The sequence below is a fragment of the Ursus arctos genome, unplaced genomic scaffold, assembly GCF_023065955.2.
Source record: "Ursus arctos isolate Adak ecotype North America unplaced genomic scaffold, UrsArc2.0 scaffold_10, whole genome shotgun sequence".
Lineage (NCBI taxonomy): Eukaryota > Metazoa > Chordata > Mammalia > Carnivora > Ursidae > Ursus > Ursus arctos.
The window spans coordinates 29,098,036-29,120,916 of NW_026622764.1; the positions used below are offsets into that span (position 1 = coordinate 29,098,036).

Below are 22,881 nucleotides of genomic sequence, written 5' to 3' on the forward strand. Positions count from 1 at the left end.
ACAAAGAAAGGAAATAAGTGGTTGAGTGAAATCCCGAGGATGGCAAATGAGTTGGGGTCCAGTGTATGAGAAGTGTACTTGGATGGAGTAGCCTGTCTCTTTTGGGATGATGGGAGTTGAAGGAGGAGGTTTCACAACTGGAGGTCTCAGGGACACATTTTCAACCTTTTTATCTTTCTATGCTGAATTTTAGATACTCTTCTAATCTCGTCAAATTCTATCTTCATCTGGGTGTGAGATGCTGCAAACCTACCTAATGGGTCTTTAATTTCAGTTATTGTATTTTTCATTTTCTTAGAAGTTTGATATGATTCTCTTTCATATATGCTATGTTGGCCATATGCTACAGATATCTTAAAGCTATCTCTTATTTCTTTAAATTTGGTAGGCATAGTTGTGTCTGAAAATTCCACCTGCAGTCTGTTTTGGTATCTGTTGTCTGTTTCCCCTAGTTCTCAGGGTGCCTTGTATCTTTTTGTGTGCCCGCTTATTCGACTGCTAACTGTCATTACCCTTGTGGTAGCTCTCTGAGGCCTGGGGTGAACAGATTGTCCTTAGAAAGTTTTACGGGTGCTTCATGGCTTGAGTTTTTCTCACTCACTTAGGCTCTGTGTAACTGCAATATAAATCTGAATGAAGCATGGTCTAAAGTCTGAACTTTTCAGAGACTTCTCACTGTCTCCTTTCCTCCCTCTTTTTGTTATGCTGCTCTGCCCCTGCCAAGGTGATTTTATTTAGAGTTATTATCCCCCGCCCCCACCCTCCATATGCAGACTTCTAAATAGATCAAGAGATTGAAGCTATATATAGGAATCTCTCCCCTAGATCAATTTGAACTGCTAAAATCTCTTTTCTTGTTACTAATTATCAGCCTAGGAGAGTAAATAAAAGTTTTCTACTTAGTAATCAGACTACTGTTCCTCCCTAATTTATTCAGTATTGCTTGAACACAATGATGAGCGTATCATTACATTAATTACACAGGAGAAATAATTCTGGTTTATATAGAAAAGCTTCAGTTTACATATAGTGTTTTATAAATTAGTTGATTTTTAAAAAAACTGGTGTATCCAGTGACCTGGATAATTCACTTATTACTTATTACTTTGCTTTTTCTATAAACACAGTTAGGTTATCTGCAAGTAAAAATGCTTTACTGTTTTCTTTTCAGCCACTATGATTTTTATTTCTTTTGTTTTACTGACTTCTAGATTAAGTAATTACCAGATTTAGTAATTATCAGATTAATTTTTTTTTCTGCCTTACGGAGGCATTTCATCACAAGTAGTTGTTGAGTTTTATAAAATACTTTTTTTGTTTCTATTGAAATGATCATATTTTTTTCCCTTATTTTGTTATCCTATTGAGTTACATTGATTGGATTTTGCAGTTTATCTATCCTTTTTATAGGTTGCTGAACATTGAAATTATGTTTATATCAGTGGCTTTTTTGTCTTATTTTTTAGTTGAGATATAATTTACATATCATGAAACACACCATGTAAAAGTATACGAATCAATAGTTTTAGTATATTAACAAAGTTGTGCAAACAGAACATTTTTTTCACCTGAAAAAGAAATCCTGTACCCATTGGCAGTCACTCTGCTTCTCTTTTCCATTAGCCCCTGGAAACCACTAATCAGCTTCCTGTTTCTATGGATTTGTTTAATCTGGACATTTGATATAAATGGAATCGTGGTTTTTGTTTCTTTCACTTAGCATAATGTTTTCAAGGTTCATCCATAAAGCAGATGTGTCTACTCCATTCATGGCTGAATAATATCCTGTTATATGGATGTACCACATTTTGTTTATCTATTTGTCAATTGATGAACATTTGGGTTGTTTCCACTTTTTGGCTATGGTAGTATTTTTGCTTCTTTGTTCATGGGAGATGTTGGCTTGAGATTTTCTTATTTTGAAATATTCTTTTCAGATTTTGGTATCAGAATTATGCTAGTCTCATAAAATGAGTTGGGAAGTTTCTTCTTTTTATATTCATAGGAAGAGTTAGTTTAAGACTGAAATTGTTGAAAGAATGTACCAGTGAATTAAGTATTTAGAGGAATTCTCTAATTCCTGAGTCTATAGTTTCTTTGTGGGAAGGTTTTGGTTAGGGATTCAGTTTCTTTAACAGAGTATAAGACTATTCAGATATTGTATTTTTTTCCTTGTTTAATATTGAGAAGTTACATTTTTCAGTGGAATTTGCCCTCATATTTAAATTGTGAAATTTATGGGCAGCGTCTATAATGATGTCCTCTTTCTTATTTCTCATATGGGTAATTGTGGTTTTATTTTTTTTATTTTATTTTTTTCTGGACTACCTTTCCTTATTAATCTTTTCAGAGAACTAGTTTTGGTTCCTTGATTTTCTCTACTGAATGTCTGTTTTCTATTTTATTGATATCTGTTCTTATATTTGTTTCCCTCTTTTTACATTGTTTACTTGCTGTTGTTTTTCTGACTTCTAAAGTTGTATGCCTAGATCATTTACTTTCAGAATTTCTTTTTTCATTATGTGCACTTAAGTCTTTGCAAAAAGCTGTACATTTTCCCTAACCATTATTTCAGCTACATTTCACAAGTTTTGATATGTCATATGTCATTTTTATTTAATTGAAACTATTTTCTGATTTCCATTTTAACTTTCTGTTATAGCTCTTTGACTCCTAGGTTATTTAAAATCTGTTTTTTGCTTTTTTTTTTTTTAAGATTTCTAAACATCTGGCAGTATCTTAGTTTTTTTTCTGTTGGTCTCTAGTTTAATTTTTCTGTGATCACAATCAGTCTTTGGAAATTTGTTGAGACTCAGTCTGTGGTTCAGCATTCTGTTGTCTATTTTGGTAAATAGTCTATTTGCATTAGAAAAGAATGCATTCTCTACTTGTTCGGTGTGATTTTCTAGATGTGTCAATTAGATCAAGTTGATTAATCATGTTTTAATTTTTCTATATCCATGCTGTTTTGTCCTCTACTTGTTCTGTCAGAGAGAAGTATATTAAAATCTGCTCTTTTGATTGTGACTTTGTCTTTCTCCTTTTACTTTGCTCAATTTTGCTTCATATGTTTTTGTTAGATGCATTCAGATTTGGGATTGCTAATGTTTTCCTATTGAATTGACTCTCTTAGCATTATGAAGTGCTCAGTTCATCTCTAATAATACTTCTAGCCTTAAAAATTAATTTTGTCAATACTAATATAGCCATGCCAACATTTTTTGCAAGGCCAGTAAGCATGTTCAGGATGTATCTTCTCCATTTCTTCTACTTTAGGTCTGTGCCCTTTTATTTAAAATTTTGACATAGCAAGTATAAAGACCTTCCTTTTGTATTTCTTGTAGTATTGGTATATTGACAGTGAATTATGTCAGCTTTTGTGGGTCTAAAATATATTCTTGTTTTCATTCTTAAAGGATATTTTTGGTAGGTACATAGTCTACACCCCTCCATCCCCAGCACCGTTAAACACAGAGAATGGAAGCTATCAATCTATTGTTGTTCTTTTGAGTGTATCTTTTTTCCTTGTTGCTTTTAAGATTTTCTCTTTATCCTTTGTTTCAGCAGTTTGACTGTACCTAGCATTTGGCGTGCCTGTGGTTTTCTTTGAATATTCCTGCTTGTACTTTCCTGAATTTCTTGAATCTCTGAGTTGATTTCTTTCCTCACTTTTGTAAAATTGTCATTAATTATCTGTTCACATATTGCATTTGTTCCATTCTTTTTTTTTCTCTGTCTTGGATTTCATTTACATGAATATGAGATCATTCAACTATGTCCTACATGTTTCATACTCTGTTTTAGGCATCTCGTTCTTTTCTCTGTTTTTGAGTTTGGATATTTTCCCTTGGCCTCTCTGCAGGTCCACGAATCCTGTTTTCCTCAGTCTATTCTGCTCTTAAAATCATCTGACAAGTCTTGATTTCAAATATTTATTTTTTAGAAAATTTACTTGGCTTTTTAAAAAAATAGATCTGTTGAAAATTGTATCATTTCATCCTATTTTTCCATCTTTACATCTGTTTTAAATCCTTGCCTCCTAACTTCAGTATCAATTATCTTGAGTCTACCTGATTATTTTGCTTCTTGTATATCTCTTAATATGTTTATTATGTGCCTAACAGTCATTTTCTTTCAGAGAGTTTAGCTCTTTGCTGTGTGAAACAAATAGGGTGAGGTGCTGACAATCTCCATCCAATCATGGAATAAGTAGACTCCTCCCTTTACTGAGATTCTGTCTTCTGGACATTGGAGATTGGGAAATTGACTCTGTCCTGTTGGTCCAGCCTCCCTATCCTCCAGCATCCCATTACTAAGCTTTATGTCATTGGGGAAACTGGCCATGTGTTTGAGGCTTTTCTGGATTTCCAGTCTCATTCCAGCTAAAGCCCCACTAGTTTCTTGTTTTCTTTGGTAGAGTTCCTCTGTTTAAACTAGGCTCAATTTGACCTCATATGTATGCAAACTTTGCAAATACCCCCGTGAAGAAAATGCCAATGGTCTGAGCTCACCGTGGAAGTGCTCTTTTATCTCTGGAGTTTTAGTTCATCTGGTCCTTAATTACTTCCCCAGCATTCTTAGGCTAGTCGAGTTTTTGAAGGAAGAGCAATGGCTTGCTTCTCCCTAGTATCTTATTTTAGGGAAGTGGAAGTCCGGAGTTTATCTTTGCAAAAAGAAAATACATAATTTTAAGAATGCTTATTTGTATAAGCATAGTGATATTTTGAACAGCTTTTATTTATGTTGCATACTAATAGTTTTTTTTTTCTTTCTGATTGAGCCTGTTTATCAAAGTACACTCTAGACCAGGGGTCGACAAACTATGGCATACAGACCAAACTGGCTCAGTGCCTGTTTTATATGGCCTGTCAACTAAGAATGGTTTTGACGTTTTTAAAGGTTTAAAAAAAAAAAAAAGTGTTTTGTGGCATATAAAAATTATATGAAATTCAAACTTCAGTGTCCAGAAATAGTTTGTAATGCTTGTCTGTTTATGTGTTGTCTATGTCTCTTCTCATGCCCTAACGGTTGAGTAGTTGCAACAGAGATCCTGTAGCTTACAAAGTGAAAAGTATTTGCAATCTAGCCCTTTACAGGAAATAATTTGCCTATTCCTGCCTTAGACCATAGACTCAGGAATTTTTCATTTCTCATTACTAAGGGAAATTAAACAAAAGATTGAAATCTTCTTATTCCAGAAGTTCTTTGAATTTGGACTTATTAAATAACTCCAGTATTTTAGAGTTAAAAAGAATCTCAGAAATAATCTCCTTCGTCTTGTTATTTTACAAATGAAGAAACAGATTCAGAGTGAGAGACGTTTTAAAGTTAAATTATGACTAATTTTTGGTTTTTTTTAGAAAACAGACTCAGCATTAAGCTGATAGAGAAACTAATGATCTGTATCGTGGAACAGCTTGTAAAAATTCATTTGTTCTTACATTGTAGGAAAAAATTGGTTTTCCTTAAACAGTGGTAGGTATTAAAATTTCTTTGGAATTTTTAAAGTAAATATTTTTTAAATAAATATTTTAAGAATGTTAATAGCCTTTGCCTTTTATTAGCACCCATAATTCTTTCAAATCTCATAGGTATGAGGTTCTTTTTGTGAAATGACTAAAAATCCTACAGGATCAATTCCAAACATTTTTTTATTAAGTTCCTATTTGATTTAGGATTTAAAGTCCTAAATCATCATAAATTCCAAGGTGAATTGTTAATGTGTAAGACTGGTTTCTAGAGTTTTTCTTTTATCTGTCCATCCTCAGATATCATGAAAAGTTTATTTAAAGTTAGTTGAAACTAAGCTTTTCCGTTAGTCATATAATGGGATGTTAGCTTACGAACAAATAGCATTTTTATTTTCTAATGTTGACTATAGATTTTCTTCATATAACTTTTAACTTATTACTGGCTGTCTTTGACAACCATCTATTTCTAATAAAACAAGCCAAATTAACAACAACAACAAAACACACAGTAAAATCAATTTGTGGGGATTTGGGAAAAGCTGATTCTTAAACTATATTCAGGAATTGGTGGGTTTAGGTTCATTAAAATTGTTATAACTAATTAAATGCCAAATTGATTAAATGCATAGGAAGAAGTATTTTAGGAATATATATTAAAGCCATTTGAACTTTAAAGATGTTCATTAAGCAAAAGAAACACAAGTATTGGTTTATATTTCTGAAAATTTTAGTCTCTGCTGACTAGGCTTCAGGAAAGTCATTTTATTTGGCTTTATATATTCTGCTTCTCCGAAGATTGGTTTTGAGTGAACTTTGATGTTTTTCTGAATTGTATGGAAGTGGCAAACTTTTTAGCATTTACATATTCCTGTTGCTCAGAAAACTGATTTCATTTAATATAAAAGAGAAGTTGTTTTTCTAAACCATAATGAGAAATACTCATTACTTTTCATTAACTTTTTTTTCATTTTTGAGAATTCTTGAACACCTGTGATATGTCAGGCACTGATGCAGGCCTTGAAAGTACAGAGTTGAAATACACATTCTTCATGCTCTCACAATGCTCATAGCTGAATAGACTGTATAAGCAGGTATATCTGTTCATGTGTAGCACATGATACTATTGATCAGTCTTTCTCTTTACTTTCTTAGCATGCTATCTGGGGGAAATCTTATCCATGTACATGGTTTTCCATTACCTCCGTTGCACCAAAATCTGCATAAAATTATTAAATGAATAGCTCCTAAATGGACATGTCTGGCTTACATATCCTTTAAACGTATCTCTGTATCTATGAATCTGTCCTTGGTCCTCTGAGTAATGCTTAAAGCTATCGCTCTGAACTTCCTTCTTTTCTCTCTTTCCTCCTTTTTCTTTTTCTCAAAATAGTATTGAGTACTTTGTTCCAGGTACTTTTTTAGATAAAGAGGCTAGAGCACTGCACAGGAAACACATGGCCTCTGTACTCTCGGTACTTACAGCTTGGTGAAGGAGCAATGCATTGAACACATAATCCCATACATAATTACAGTTGTAGATAACACAATGAAACAAGTGTAAAATGACATGAGAGTGTATATAAGGGAAACTAACTCAGTCTGGGACATTACTGAGTAAGTGACACTTAGATTGGGATGTCAGAGGTGAATGGTGGTTAGCAAAAGATGTGGGAGAGAATACCAGGAAGAGGGAGAACCTTTGTGAAAGCCCCTAAGTAGCTTAGGTTCACACAGCTAGAAGGATGTCTTTGTGGCTGGAGTATGATGAACAAGTTGGTGGGGGATGCAAAATGAGGCAGGGAGGCTGGCAGAGGTCAGATCTTAGTAGAAGATCTTTTAAGCCATGCCAATGCTTTTGGACTCTAACCCAAGAGAATTGTGAAGATATTAGTAGGGTTTTAAGTGGGGTAATTACTTACTCAGATTTCTGTTTCTGTTTTTTTATTTTAAGATTTTATGTATTTATTTGTGAGAGCGCGCATGCACATGAGCACACATGAGCTGGGGGAGGGACAGAGGGAGAGGCAATCCCAAGCCGACCTGAGGCTCAGCGCATAGCCCCACGTGAGGCTGTATCTAACAACTGCAAGATCATGACCTGAGCGGAAATCGAGAGTCAGATGCTCAACCAACTGAGCCATCCAGGCGCCCCTCAGATTTGTGTTTTTAAAAGTTGACTTGGGCTCCTGTATGAAGAATGGATTGAAGCGGAACAAACGCGGATGTACAGAAATGGGTTAAAAAGCTTTTGCAGTAGACCAAGCAAGATGTGATGGTAACTTAGATTATTAGAATTGCAGCAATAGAGATGTAGACAGATTCGAGAACTATTTACAAGACATAATTGACAATTTTGTGGTTATTTTGGTTTAGGGAGTAAAGCTGAAGGAATTGTCAAAGATAAATTTTCATATGCTTATTCATGTCTATTTTGCTGACATTTTAGTATCTTGAACTCAGATATCTTTAAAATTGAACGGGGGGCACCTGGGTGGGTCAGTCGGTTAAGCAACCAGCTCTTAATTTCCACTCAGGCCATGATCTCAGGGTTGTGAGATGGAGCCCCACACTGGGCTCCATGCTGGGCATGGAGCCTGCTTAAGATGCTCTGTCTCCCTTTGTCCCTTCCCCCTCTAAAAAAAAAAAATAGGGGCGCCTAGGTGGCTCAGTCGATTAAGCATCTGCCTTCAGCTCAGGTCATGATCTCAGGGTCCTGGGAACTCAGGTGGGGCTCCTTGCTCAGCGGGGAGTCTGCTTCTCCCTCTCTGTCTGCCTCTCCCCCAGCTCATCATGCTCTCTCTCACTCTCAAATAAATAAATAAAATCTTAAAAAAAAAAAAAAAAGAAAAAATAGAACCATTTTTTTCCTTTTGGAAACTAATTCTTCCCCCTTGACTTCCCTGTTTTTGTGAATGACATTCCTACCTCCAGGTGGCCTAGGCATACAACTTTTGTTTTGGTCACAACCTCCACTAAATTAGTTACCAAGTGTTAAGGACTTAACCTCTAGGATCTAGAGTCTCTTCCTTCCCCTCCCCCTCTTCCTCTTTTCTTTTTGTCCCCTCCTCCTCCCCTTATTCCTCCTCCTCAGTAGCATTCTCTTGCTAGATCATTAAATTATGTTTTTCATTCAAGTCTTTGAGCTCCTTGAGGGCAAGAACTGTCTTTTTCGTACCTAACAGTGTGTACCTCAGTATTAGAGACATAGAAAAATATAGAAGAAAATAAAATACATTGTTTTCCCTGACTCTTGTTTCTTCCACTATAATTTTTATTCTTTGACACATTTTTTCCGTGTCTTTCTCAAAGTCATTCAGGGGCGTCCTTCTGCTTAAGGAATAATTTTGTCTTGGGCCTGTGAGGTTATGAAAAACTGGCTGCAGAATATGAGAAGAGTACGAGTTGGGTTTTTTTCTATAGTAATTTGGTAAAAATTGCCTCCTGTCCCTTTTTGCATTGTAGCCCTTGCAACTACAAAGAGTAGATTTTTCTGGGAAGGGAATATACCTGATACTTATTAGCATCCCCACTGTTGAATAAAATTTTAAAAACTTCATTTGATGCCATTTACCTTTTTTAATTTTCTGAAAATATTTGCAAAATTCAATTTTTTGATCATTTAATGTATATTTCTTAGCTTTCCAGTATTGTGTTATTATCTCAATAGCTACATTGTGTGTTAGTATCTTATATATGTGCATCTAGAGTATATTATTTCATAGGAAGAAAGTTTGTAGGAGAAATATTCAGATATCTACTTTGGAAGTACCTATTTTTCATAGCTTTTTATGTCCTGATAATGAACTTTCATAATTCTTTTTTTCCACTTTTAGGAATAAGAAAATTTTAAATAAGAAGAAGTTGAAAAGAAAACAGAAGAGCAAATCAAAAGTGAAAACAAGAAGCAAGGTAAAACTGCTGACAATTTATAGGGAGTAAGGACTTTTTCATATAGTAATTAGAATAAAAATGCCAAGATTAAAAAGGTATAACCAGCAAACCATTTCATTTCTATTTTTTAATTTTAATTTTAAAAGCCCTTTATTACTTGGTTATACTATTTGGTTTCATCTTTGAGACGTTTCATGACCAGTAGCCTGGAAGTTAATATCTGGGTGCTGAAAATTATTTACTATTTATTCATGTTATCTTTGATCAGTTCTTTGGGGGAACATATCCATTTCTCTTCTCTTTTTTCCACTCTTAACTACATGTTCTAGAAACTGAGTAAAATTGGCTTCTGAGTTGGGACTTGGATTTGGCCTGTGCATATGTCATGAGTTAGGGAGAATCTCGGTGTATCTATATTGTTCTGAGCTTCTTTTGGTGGTAGGTGGCTGTGTAAAAGAAAAGGCAGTGTAGAATATTTGAATTAGATGAGACCGTAGAGAACAATGATCTTTTTTTTCCATCTATGCGGAGATCTTCTCTATTAAATCTTAAACATTTTCACTTTCAACTGAAGAATCTTTTCTTTTGAACAGTACTAAGAACCCTAGACAGGAGAAAGAGGGGAGTCATAACTATGATTTCTGAACAGCTCCACTTTTGGTTAAAGAAACAATAGCTTAGCTTGGCCTATATATCATATTTAAGTTCTACAGACAGTTGTTTCCTGCCCTTTTTAATTAGCGTTCTTGCCATTTTGCAACTGAGAAAAATGTACTTTAAAGTATTAAACCAAAAAATAAAATAAAAGTATAGGGGATGAAATTTATTTTATGGCTCTGTCTTGAGACACAGCTGGATCCATCAGTAATGTCAGCAAATCTGTGTCTTCATCTCTTGCTTCTGCTTTCTTCTGGTATGGACTTATTACCTGCGGCTGAGGGCAAAAGCTGCTGGGGCTCCAGTTTCATTTTCTTTGAGCGAGGGGCCATCTCCTTTATTAGTTCTAGCAGGAAGTTTTGGGTATGATTTTTGATTGACCTTCGTCATTCACTTTGGCCTTGGAGATAGGGTACTTTGATTGGTTATAGTGAATTATGTTTATAATCTTGTGATAGGTGATAGGTGATAGGTGAGCATCCTAATAAGCAGGCCATGTGAAAAGGGAGGGGGTAACTACCCTACGAAAAGTGTTGGTGGGTGGGCAGGTAAATGATATATGTTCACTATATCATTTCTTACTACTACTACTTTTGGGATGAAAGAGGGAAATGGAGAACATTCTTAATATACTTATTATATAGTCATTTGGATTTTCAGCCTCTTTCCCTTTTCATCTTTTTGGGGTTATGTGCAAAGTCAGAGTACGGAAATTTTGAAAATCTTTTTTAAGTTCTTTTACGGTTTCCTTTAGTGTTGTTCCTAAAAGTAGTGGCATATGATATTGAGGAAGAGGTGGGAATTCAAGGTCTTTCATCCCCTTCAATTCTGTCTCTAGCTTTGTGCCTTTAGTAATTCATCTTTCTTTTCTTGGCCTCAGGTTTTATATCTGCTTTTTAGGAGCACTTTGTGATAAGAGTGATACAAAAAGAGTTATTCATTTATTCCTAAAACATTAATTGCACATCGACCGTGTGCAGGCCTTATGTTGGGTATTTGGGATAGAAAGATGAGTAAGAAATGTTTCCTGCTTATGATGGGCATATAAAATAATAAAATAGTGTTGTTAGTCTCCCTGCCCTCTATTGTTTCTGGACTATTTTTCATTCACCTTCTTTTTTAACAAAGTTATTTCAAAAATGCCAATGAGCTTTACCCCCCCATGTATTTAAGAATGAGCATTTCTTTCCAGCAAATGAAATAAGAGACCATTTAGCTACTTTATTTCCTTGTTTATTGCTTTCATTGACCCCTCTATTTCACCTCAACCATTAGCCATCTCCTTCATTCAGTTTCCTTCTTGTTCAGCTTTGATAGCAAGTCTTTTTAGAAAAAAACATACTTAATCTATATTAGTTCCCTATGGCTGCTGTAACAAATTGCACAAACCTGATGGCTTAAAACAACACAAATTATTCTACAGTTTTAGAAGTCTGAAGTCCAAAATGGATCTGGGGTAAAATCAAGGTGTCAGTAAATCTGCGTTGCTTCTGGAGACTCTAGGAGAGAATTCATTCTTGCCTTTTCCACCTTCTAGAGGCTGCCTGCGTTCCTTGGGTTGTGCTCCTTTCCACCTTCAAAGCCAGCAGTGGTTGGTCAAGTCCTTTCATGTTGCATTACTGGGACATGTTTCCATTGTTACAACTCCTTCTTTGACTGTCCCACCACCCTTTCTCATTCATAAGGACCCTTGTGATTACATTGGGCCCACCCAGATAATCCAGAATAAACTCTCCATCTCAAGATCTGTAAGTTATTCACATCTACTGGGTACCTTTTATCATGTAAGGTGACACATTCCCAGGTTCCAGGGACTAGGGGGAAGATATTTTTGGAGGCCAGTATTCTGCTTACCACATCTTCCTTTCTCCTGTGTATATTTGTTGCGCTCATCTGACAAAATTTAATCCTATACGAATCTAGCTGTTTTCTCTTTGCCTGCAGGTGAGTATTGTGTGCTGCTAAAGGGAGTTAAGATATCAGTACACATTCATGATCACCAGTCTCAAATGGACCTTGCATAGCTAAACTGTATTCTTATTTTTTCTGATAAAATAGTTCTGTGATTATTTTAAACCTTTGCCACTCTTCTCAAAGTTATGATAAATCCTACCCTCTAACAAATGAGTTCACTTTCTTACAGAAGAAATCAAATCCATTACACAGGAAACTTCTTCAGCATCCTGTTACCAAACATGCCTGGGTCTTAGGTTAGGATATTTAATAGCAGAGTTTTGAAAGATATAATCAAGGTTTAGAAAATTTTCATCATTCCCAAGCATTTCCTCATCCTCTGCTGTATTCCATCTCTCCCTACAGCTATGCCTCTAGGCAGCAACCACAGATGTACTTTCTGTCATTATAAATTAGTTTTTATTTTCTAGAATTTCATATAAATGTGATCATGCAGCATGTACTCTTCTGTATCTGGCTTCTTTCCCTCAGCATAATGATTTTGAGTTGTGTCCATGTAGTTGTATTTATTAACAGTTCATTCTGTTTTTTTGCTGATGAGTATCCAGTTATGTGGATATATCTTAATTTGTTCACCCATTTATCTGTGGTTAGGCATTTCGATATTTTCAGTTTTGGGCTATCACAAATGAAGCTGCTATGAATATTTGTGTATTAGTCTTTGTGTGGTTATATGTTTTTGTTTTTTAGAAGGATAAACACCTAGAGGTGGAATGAGTAGGTGCTGTTTCCTTCCATGATTTGCCAGAAGACTGATAAGTCTCAAAAGCAGTTTACACTAATGGCTAAGATTTATTACAGCCAAAGGTACAGAATAAGCAGCAGGAAAGAGAAATGAATAGTATCAGTGGTGGCTAGGGAGTTATGGCATAGGCTTTCTAGTCCTTCCTTGTCTGAGCACACAGGACATGCTTTCTCTCTGGCAGTGAACTGCAAGGGTATGTATGGAATGTTTCTGTCCAGGAAAGCCCACTTGAGTCTTAGGATATGAGACTTTTATGGGGGATTTGGTTACACATAGACATGTCCTGCTTTGCAGTCAGCAATGGTACATGAAACTCAGGTGCACATCATCAGTTTTGATGTTTGTACAAAGCAATTGAACAAGCCAGTAGGCATGGGCCATTGCTCTGGGTGTATTTTACAAAACCATCAGTAACTAACATAAAGAAAAGTCTAAAGAGCACATTCCTAAGGATTGGCCCACAGTAGGTCCTGGTTCCCTTGGGGAAATACAAGGAATAAGCAATTATACCTGCATTGTTAACTCTTTTCTCATGGGTGGCATGGTAGATGAATGTTTAATTTGTTAAAAAACTATTCAAACTATTTTCCAGAGTAATTGTTACATTTTACTGTTCCGCCAGTCATGTATGAGAAATCCAGTTGCCTAACGTCTTTGCAAACACATGGTATCATTAGCATATAAAATTTTAGACATTCTAATACATAGGGGTATTTCACTGTGGTTTTAGCTTGCTTTTCTCTAATGGCTAATGATGTGAACGTCTTTTCATGTGCCTTTGGCTATTCATATCTTTTTTTGTGAAATGTCTTCCCTATCTTGCCTCCCTTTTTATAATTGTCTTGTTATTGAATTGTCAGAGCTCTATATGTACTCTATATACAAGTCCTTTGTTAGATATCTGTATTACAAATAATTCTTTCTGTTCTATGACTTGCTTTTTTATTGTTTTTATATAGTGCTTTAGAAGAATAAAAGTTTTTAAGTTTCCTGGATGTAATTGATTATTTTCTTATATATTTGATTCATGTATTTTGTGTTCTAAGAAATCTTTGTCTACCCCAGGTTCACATAGATTTTTTTCTATATTTTCTTCTAGAGATTTTATAGTTTTAGCTGCTATATTTATAAGACCTGTGATACATTCAGAGTTAATTTTTGTGTATGGTATGAAATAAGGGTTCATGTTCATTTTTTCATATTGGTATTCAGTTGATTGTCATCATTTTTACACAGACTTCTCTTTTTCTTTTGAATTGTCTTAGCACCTTTATAAAAAATAAGTTGACCATATTCATTTGAACCTATTTCTGGAATTTATTTTTGTTTAATTGATCTATATATCTATTTTTTTTTAAAGATTTTATTTATTTATTCGACAGAGATAGAGACAGCCAGCGAGAGAGGGAACACAAGCAGGGGAGTGGGAGAGGAAGAAGCAGGCTCATAGCGGAGGAGCCTGATGTGGGGCTCGATCCCAGAACGCCAGGATCACGCCCTGAGCCGAAGGCAGACGCTTAACCACTGTGCCACCCAGGCGCCCCTATATATCTGTTTTTACACCAATACCACACTGTTTTCTTTACAGTAGTTTTGAATTCAGGTCATATGTCTTCCAACTTTGGTCTTTTTAAAAAAATTGCTTTAGTTACTTTAGGCCCTTTACATTTCTATATAAATTTTAGAATTGGCTTGTCGATTCTGTTTTTAGAAGTCTCTAGAATTTTATTGTGGCTTCATTGAATTTGTAGATTTGAGGAAGAGTTGCCATTTTAATGAGACTAAGTCTTCTAATCAATGAACATGGTTTATCTCTATTCTCTTTATCTAAATTTTCCTTAATTTCTCTCAGCAGTGTTATTTTGGTTTTCAGTGTACAGAGCTTGCACATAATTTTATTAAATATAACTAATTTTGTGTTTTTTATGTTATTACAAATGCTATTTAATTTTTAAAAAAATTTTGAGATGATCATAGTAATGCAGTTGTGAGAAATAATACAGAAATCCTATATACCCTTCACTTGTTTTTTCCAATTGCTAAGGTATTGCAATACTGTAGTAAATATCCCAACCAGGAAACCGATACTGATCCGACCTTCCGAACTTACTCAGATTTCACCAGTTTTACACATACTTATTTGTCTTTGTGATTGTATGTTTAGTTCTATGCAATTTTATCACCTGTGTGGATCTGTGGACCATTACTGCAGTCAGTATATACAAGAGTTCCATCACAAGGATCCTTTTTGCTACTCTTATATAGCCACAGACATTCCCCCATACTCACCCTCTCCCTAGCCTCTGGCAATCACCAATCTATTCTCTATTTCCTTAATTTTTTCATTTTAAGAATGTTCTATAAATGTAATTATGGGGATTGGCCTTTGCCACTCAGCATAATTCCCTTGAGATTTATCCCAGTTGTTGCATATATCATTAGTTTTTTCCAGAGTGGCTGGATCATTTCACATTACCATTAACAATGTATAAGAGATCCAGTTTCTCCACATCTTCACCAGCATTTGGTGTTGTAATTATTTTTTATTCTAGACAGTCTGATAGGTTTGTATTATATCTCATTTTGTTTTAATTTGCATTTTCCTAGTGGCTTACCTTAGTGAAGTTATTATTTGCCTTCTGTATATCTTCTTCGGTGACGTGCCTGTACGTGTCTTTTGCCCATTTTCTTTTTTTTTTCTTTTTTTTTTTTTATAATGATTTTTTATTTTATTATGTTAGTCACCATACAGTACATCCCCGGTTTCCGATGTAAGGCTCGATGATTCATTAGTTGTGTATAACACCCAGTGCACCATGCAATACGTGCCCTCCTTACTACCCATCACCGGTCTATCCCATTCCCCCACCCCCTCCCCTCTGAGGCCCTCAGTTTGTTTCTCATAGTCCATAGTCTCTCATGTTTCATTCCCCCTTCTGATTACCCCCCCTTTCTTTATCCCTTTCTTCCCCTAGTGATCATCCTAGTTCTTATGTTCCATAGATGAGAGAAATCATATGATAGTTGTCTTTCTCTGCTTGACTTATTTCACTTAGCATTATCTCCTCCAGTGCCGTCCATGTTGTAGCAAATGTTGAGAACTCGTTCTTTCTGATAGCTGAGTAATATTCCATTGTATATATGGACCACAACTTCTTAATCCAGTCATCTGTTGAAGGGCCTCTCGGCTCCTTCCACGATTTAGCTGTTGTGGACATTGCTGCTATGAACATTGGGGTGCATATGGCCCTTCTCTTTACTACGTCTGTATCTTTGGGGTAAACACCCAGTAGTGCAATGGCTGGATCATAGGGTAGCTCAATTTTTAACTTTTTAAGGGACCTCCACACTGTTTTCCAGAGTGGCTGTACCAACTTGCATTCCCACCAACAATGTAGGAGGGATCCCCTTTCTCCACATCCTCTCCAACAATTGTTGTCTCTTGCCTTGTCTATTTTTGCCATTCTAACTGTTTTGCCCATTTTCTAAATTGAATTGCTTATTTGTTTGTTTTTTACTGTTGAGTTTTGAAAATTCTTCATATATTCTGCATGGAAGTCTTTTCTCAGGTATGCAGATATTTTCTCCTAGATGCTATTATTTTTTAAATTATATTTTCTAGTTGTTCATTCTTAGTATATAAATACATTAATCTTTTTTAATATGATCTGGTATCCTGTGACTTTGCTAAATCCATACATGATTTCTAGTGGCATTTTAACAGACATTTTAAGATTCTCTGCATGTCTTCTGCAAATAAATTTGTTTTCTAGTAGGTACTTCTTCCTTTCTAACTATACCTTGTATTCCTTTTTCTTGGCTTATTACACTGGTATATCTAGTACGATGTTGAATTGTATCCCTGAGAATAGGTATCTTTGCCTTGTTTGCATCTTAGGGTGCAGGCATTCAGTCTTTTACTATATTAGCTGTGGGTATTTCATAGACTCCTTTTATCCAGTTTTGGAAATTTTCTTTTATTCCTAGTTACACTTTTTATCATGAATAGGTGTTTGATTTGTGTCAAATGCTTTTTCCATGTTTGGTTTGGGGTATTATGTGTTTTTTTTCTGCTTTGTTGGTATGGGGAATTATACTGATTTCTTTTCCAGTGTTGTTACCAGCCGGTTTTTTGGTAGATCATGATGTATTATCTTTTTCGTATGTTCTTGGATTTGGATTGCTAATAATTGCTAATTTTTAATATCTCTGGAAGGCATATCTACATGTTACTTGTTAATTAACTTTGGTATATATTTTTTCTAACAGGGAGTAGTCCACTTTTTCCCCAATTATTTATGGAGGAAGGGTAGAATTTTCAGACCAGTGTTTTTGGTACTTGAGGTGTACTTCCTGGATGTACTCTAATTTGCATTAATAGAACTTGCATTAATAGACTATCTTAAACCAGTTCTGTATATTTATAATGTAAATGTTGATCTCAAAAGTGTGATTGTGGTCTGATGAATAAAATGCTGGGCCAAAACAGAAAAGGACTATTTAGTTTTAATAACTAAATTACCAAGCATATGGTTTTTAGTATTTATTAAGACTGATAGCTAGGAGAGAGCTTCAGGAAAGCATATGTCCATAATCTGCAGAAATCTAATTTCCTAACATTACCATTATTTAAATGAGAATGAAATTAGAATTGACTAAAATTGACTAAAGTTGAGGGTTTTTTTGTTTTGTTTTGTTTTGTTCTGATTTCTGTTTAAGTCCCTAATCCACTTTTTAAAGAAATCAAAATGTAATCCAACATATGTAGTAGGTCATTGAGACTCTGTAATACATCTCATGTCCCTTAGAAAAGCACCAAATTAATATTCTGTGATACTAAAACAGTTAAGTTTTGTTTGCTCTTTTCCTCTCATGGGATAAAAGGACATTCCTGTTAGATTCTTTGCTACTCTCCAGCCCTTGTCAATTTGGTTATTGCTGTGTTACTTAGAAAGTAGCGAAGTGTAGAAGAAAGGGTACTTATTATAAATTGAGTCGGTAGACTTAGATTATCTTTGCCGTGTCACATATTTAACTTCTGCAAGTCATCTAGCATGTCTAATCTTTAATTTTTTTTTTTAAAGATTTTATTTATTTATTTGACAGAGATAGAGACAGCCAGTGAGAGAGGGAACACAAGCAGGGGGAGTGGGAGAGGAAGAAGCAGGCTCATAGCAGAGGAGGAGCCTGATATAGGGCTCGATCCCAGAACGCCGGGATCACGTCCTGAGCCGAAGGCAGACGCTTAACCGCTGTGCCACCCAGGCGCCCCTAATCTTTAATTTTTTATTTAAAATGAGAATTGGTGATGATGGAAAAGAATATGAAATTGAAATGTTATATCTTATATTTCAGTCTGAAAACTTGGAGAGTACAGTAATCATACCAGATATCAAACTACATAGCAATCCTTCCGCATTCAATATTTATTGCAATGTACGACATTGTGTTCTGGAATGGCAGAAAAAGGAAACATCGTTGGCAGCTGCATCCAAGAACTCTGTGCAGAGTGGAGAATCAGATAGTGATGAAGAGGAGGAATCCAAAGAGCCACCTATCAAGCTTCCAAAGGTAAGTCACTAAGTTCCACTTGAATGGATAACCAACAGGTGTTTCAGCTATAGTACAAATACTTGCATTGCTAAAATATCTTTTTATAAAATTGTGCACTAAAAATTAACAGGGCTTATGGGTAAAAACAGGTTTGGGGCAGACCAGGAAAACTATGCAACTTTATAACTGGAGTGCTAACAAGGTCAGTAATTGGTAACTCAGTGGTGAGTACTTGGACAGCCCAGGAAGAAAGATCAGGGGCTTTTAAAAATGTGCAAAAGCAGTAAAGTGGAAATGGTGGCTTGTAAGCCTTGAGCCATTGCAGATAGAAGTGGAGCTCTGAGCCTGTGGGCTACCATTAAAGTGGGCATAAGCAGAACTGCAAACTACTACAAGCCAAGAGCTATGGAAAGCTGGGGGTGCTCCCTTCTGGGGAGGGAACCTGGGGTCCAGGTATGCATTTTTATTTTTCTTGAACTAGAACTAGAAGGGCTCCTGGCTGTGCAGCTGCTGAGCTGAGAACTTTTGCCTTTTCTGCCTAAGGATATAATTGTATTCTTGCTACTTTGGCTCCCCTTGATGAGGAAAAAAATTACTTATGAAGCAGTAAGACTTCTACATTGTTCTGATGTCATTCCCTATTTACCAGAGATGTATAAGCTAACTGGTATTATAAAACGTATGGTAGTAGAACAAGCTATTCTTAAGGTACTCCCTTTTATTTAAGTATTAGTATATTTTAAGACTGTAATGTTATTTTTGTATACGGTATTTTTTCTATATTGTAGGTATAGTTTGTATTTTTAACAAGACATATGGACATATTTTAAAAGGGTACCTTTATCATAAATGATTTATGCATATTGCTTTTTTCTAAATATAGACATTTTAAAATGATTTCCTTCATCATAAATGATTCAGGTCTGTTGCCTTTCTACTAAACTGATACCTTAAACCTATGCCTTGAAAACATTTTTATACACACCCGAAGGAGCTATCATGCAAATATTTTGCTACTTGAAAATAGCAACCAAGATAGAAAGTATGTTCCTGATCTGACTTTTTTTTTTGCACATTTCATGGTGGCTGTTTCTAAGTGCACCACTACCCTTAATCATTACCGTCAGGTTCTTCTCATCTTATGCTCAGCGGATTACTTGCTTCCTGTTTCATAGAGTAAGAGAGGTTTTGTGAACTTCCTTAGCCTTTTAGTCGATAATCTTCAAATATCCTTCTCCTGGGACTCTTCTTCCTTTAATCCCATTCTCTCCAGTGTCCTTAAGTGTACTTTCTTTACTGGTTCCTTTCTTCTACTTAAAACAAACAAGCTAAGCTTTTCCATTTTAAGTTCCTCCAGGTAGAGAGTTTTCCATCAAATACTGACACGTCAGGGAATAGAGTACAATGATTAAGAACATGGGTAGTGGAGTCAACCTGCCCAGGCTTAAACACTCACCATTAAAAATGCTAGCTCTGTGATGCTGGGAAAGTTATTTGACTTATCTGTGCCTCAGTTTTGTCATCTGTGAAATGGAGATAACATCTACATCACAGGGTTGTAGATGAGGATTCAGTGAGTTAATAAATGTCAAAGTTATAAGTAGTTAGAAGTATCAGGTTAGGTGCAAACAAGGTGCAAATGAATTTGAGTTACTTTTCAAGGAACTCTTCAATTTATTAAATACTTTATGTCTGAGGAAATCAAACTTCTGGACAGTCTGAGATCATGTGACAAGTGAGAGGGGAAGAAGTGCTGAGGTGTATTTATGCAGAGGCACTCAGAATGCTGTCGGGTTTGGGCTTGGGTGGGGACTGAAACTCCAAGGTGATGTGTTTGGCAGCCATTTGCATGAGGTGAAGGACTGACACAGAAGAAGAGATGAGGCCTTCAGGGCTTGAGGTGATGGGAATTTGAGGGCAGGTGAGAAATGTTCGCATTTTTCTTTTCCTTTTGACCATTTCTGCTCTGAATGCTACTCTTTTCCCTTAGTTCCTTTTCTTTGCAGTTGTTCCTCTCTTGCTCCTTCTTCATGTGTGGCTCTTGCTTACCTTTCCTCTGAGGTTTTTTCCTCTCCTACTCCTTTTCTCTCACGTAATTAAGACAGTTTTTATTTGATGCAATTTTATTTTCTCCTTGAATTTTAAAAGTTAAGTTGAATTTGATTATTATATAGACCTTGTTTGTCAGATTTCTTTGCCTTTTGTTTTTTTGTGCATCAGCAATCACCGATACTTTAAAAAGAACTTTCTTACCCCCACCTAAATGCTTCATATTAAGTTTTTTATCTAAAACACAGATTTTAGGGGTGCCTGGGTGGCTCAGTGGGTTAAGCGTCTGCCTTCGCCTCAGGTCATGATTCCAGGACTCTGGAATTGAGCCCCACATTGGGCTCCCTGCTCGGCGGGGAGCCTGCTTCTCTCGCTGCCTCTGCCTTTCGCCTCCACTCATGCTCTTTTTCTCAAATAAATAAATAAATAAAATCTTTAAAAAAACCCAAAAATCAAAACACAGTTTTTACCCAGCTCAAACCATCTTTCACTATCTGATTTCTAGATCCTCTAAAGTGTTCCAAGCTTTATACTATATAATTTTTAATAGTTACTTTTAGGATTCATACTTTGCTTTCAGTCTCATTTGATGCTAGTTATGCCACATATTTTGTTAAAAGATACAGACTTAAATTTATTTATTTACTTCTTTATATACTTCTAAATTCTTTTTTGAGTTCTACTAAGCTTTACATTAGGCCCTGAAAACGAAATGATGAGACACAGTCCCTATCCTCAAGAAAGTTACGTCTGGTAGGGATAGCAGGCATGTCTACTGACTTAAGGCTTACTAGGGGCGTGGTAGGTGTAGTGCAACATAGTGGAGTAAGGCTGCAGTGCTGACTACAGATACATGTGCAGGCAGAGGGAACAGCATCATCGTAAAAGTACAAGTGCTCTGTTTTTGGCCAGAGTGGAGTAGCTGAGTAGGATAGGAGGCAGAGAGCAGCAGCTAGATTGTGAAGGGCCTTCTGTGTCCTGCTGCCACTTTCAGATTTTGTCTTGTGATTTGGAAATATTGAAGATTTTAAGCAAGAGAGTTTGAGCAGACTTATATATTAGTAAAGTTACATGGGTGCTAGTAAGACCGATCACTAGAGGGTGGTGAGATGAGAGCAGAGGGGCCAGTTAGGCAGCTATTGCTGTTTTCCACGAAGGGTGACCGGTGGTTGGAATGAGGGTAGTGGCAGTGTTTGCCATACAGAAAGTGTTAAGGAAGCAGAATTGACAGGAATTAGGGATTAGTTGATTATGAAGGCTGACAGAGAAGGTGGAAACTAAACATATTCCTGAAGTTTCGGGGTGGCAGTGCCATTTATTGCAAGAGAGAGAACTGAAGGAGAAACACTGCTTTGTTGGAATGATGATGACGTTTAGTTCTGGGCATACTGAGTGAGGTGTCCCGTGTACACTGTATAGGGCTGAAGTTCCAAAGAAAAGTCCCTGCTAAAAATAGAGATTTGGGAGCTATTATGGTGTGGGGGATGAAGGTGAAATGAAATTCTGTTAGAGATAGGATGGGGGTGGGATCAAGAACATTGCTTAAAAATTGTTAGCTTCGAAAAGTTGTAAGAACACTTCTTTTGGGTGTGAAGAGAATGGAAGAAGATGGTGGTAGTTGTTGATAAATTTGTATTTTGGAGGATGGGAACTTAGACATTTCACACCCAGAGCTTCTGGGAGGCAGAATTCTTCCTCCTCTCTTTGCCCTCCTCCCCCTCTGCTGCCGCTCTTCTTCCAGTCTTTCTCTGCCCTCTAGATTTTTATTCTTTATTATTTGTAAGTGTCATCTCTACCAAGCACTTGCTTCATATAAAAAATTCTGAAAGTCAGTACACTTTCCTCTGTGATAATATATAAATCTACTTTTGGTTTCCTCTTCAGTTTTTTCAAATGTATTCTACAAGTATTAGAATGTATTCTAGGACTTTAAAAACAATTTTTAACTTGTAGTTGACATACAGTGTTATACTGGTTTCAGGTATAGAGCATACAGATAATTCTGTACATTTCAGAATGCTCACCATAATAAGTATGTCATCATCTGTCACCACATGACAGTATTGCAATATTATTGACTATATTCTCTATGCAGGACTTGTTTATTTTTTAACTGGAAGTTTGTACTTCCTAATCCCCTTCGTCTATTTTGCCCATCCCCTGCCCTCTCCCTCTAGGACTTTTTAATAGAACAAGATACAGTTTCTAATGGCAAAGAATATATTACATCTAAATGTAACTAAACTTTTATGTTCATACTTGTTAGTGAAATAATAAAGTCACTTTTGGAAATAATATGATTTGAGGAGAGCTATTAAGCTAGTTCAGACATGATCCTTGTCTATAAGGGGACCACAGCTCAGTTAGGAAAAAGGAAACAAAAATAGTCAGCTACACTATAATATAATAAATGCTATAACGGAAGTTTCGACTGGGTAAGAGTCATGTACAAGGCTCATTTATCCTTTTAGAGTATAAATTCTTAGAAGACAGGGACTAGTGTAATGTATATCTTCATATATCCTGTGGTGAGTTTGCCAG

At 35.9% G+C, this 22,881-nt stretch overlaps 1 protein-coding gene across 19 annotated transcripts in view; it reads left to right on the forward strand.

Moving 5' to 3' along the window:
• MYCBP2 (MYC binding protein 2) overlaps positions 1-22,881 on the forward strand; it is a 253,185-nt gene that overhangs the window by 15,023 nt on the left and 215,281 nt on the right. For all 19 annotated transcript variants that reach the window (XM_057307879.1, XM_044381881.3, XM_044381882.3 and 16 more), the window contains exons 2-3: positions 9,305-9,380; positions 18,094-18,309. In XM_057307879.1, coding sequence (XP_057163862.1) covers positions 9,305-9,380; positions 18,094-18,309 — 292 coding nt within the window. The remainder of the gene's footprint in view (positions 1-9,304; positions 9,381-18,093; positions 18,310-22,881) is intronic.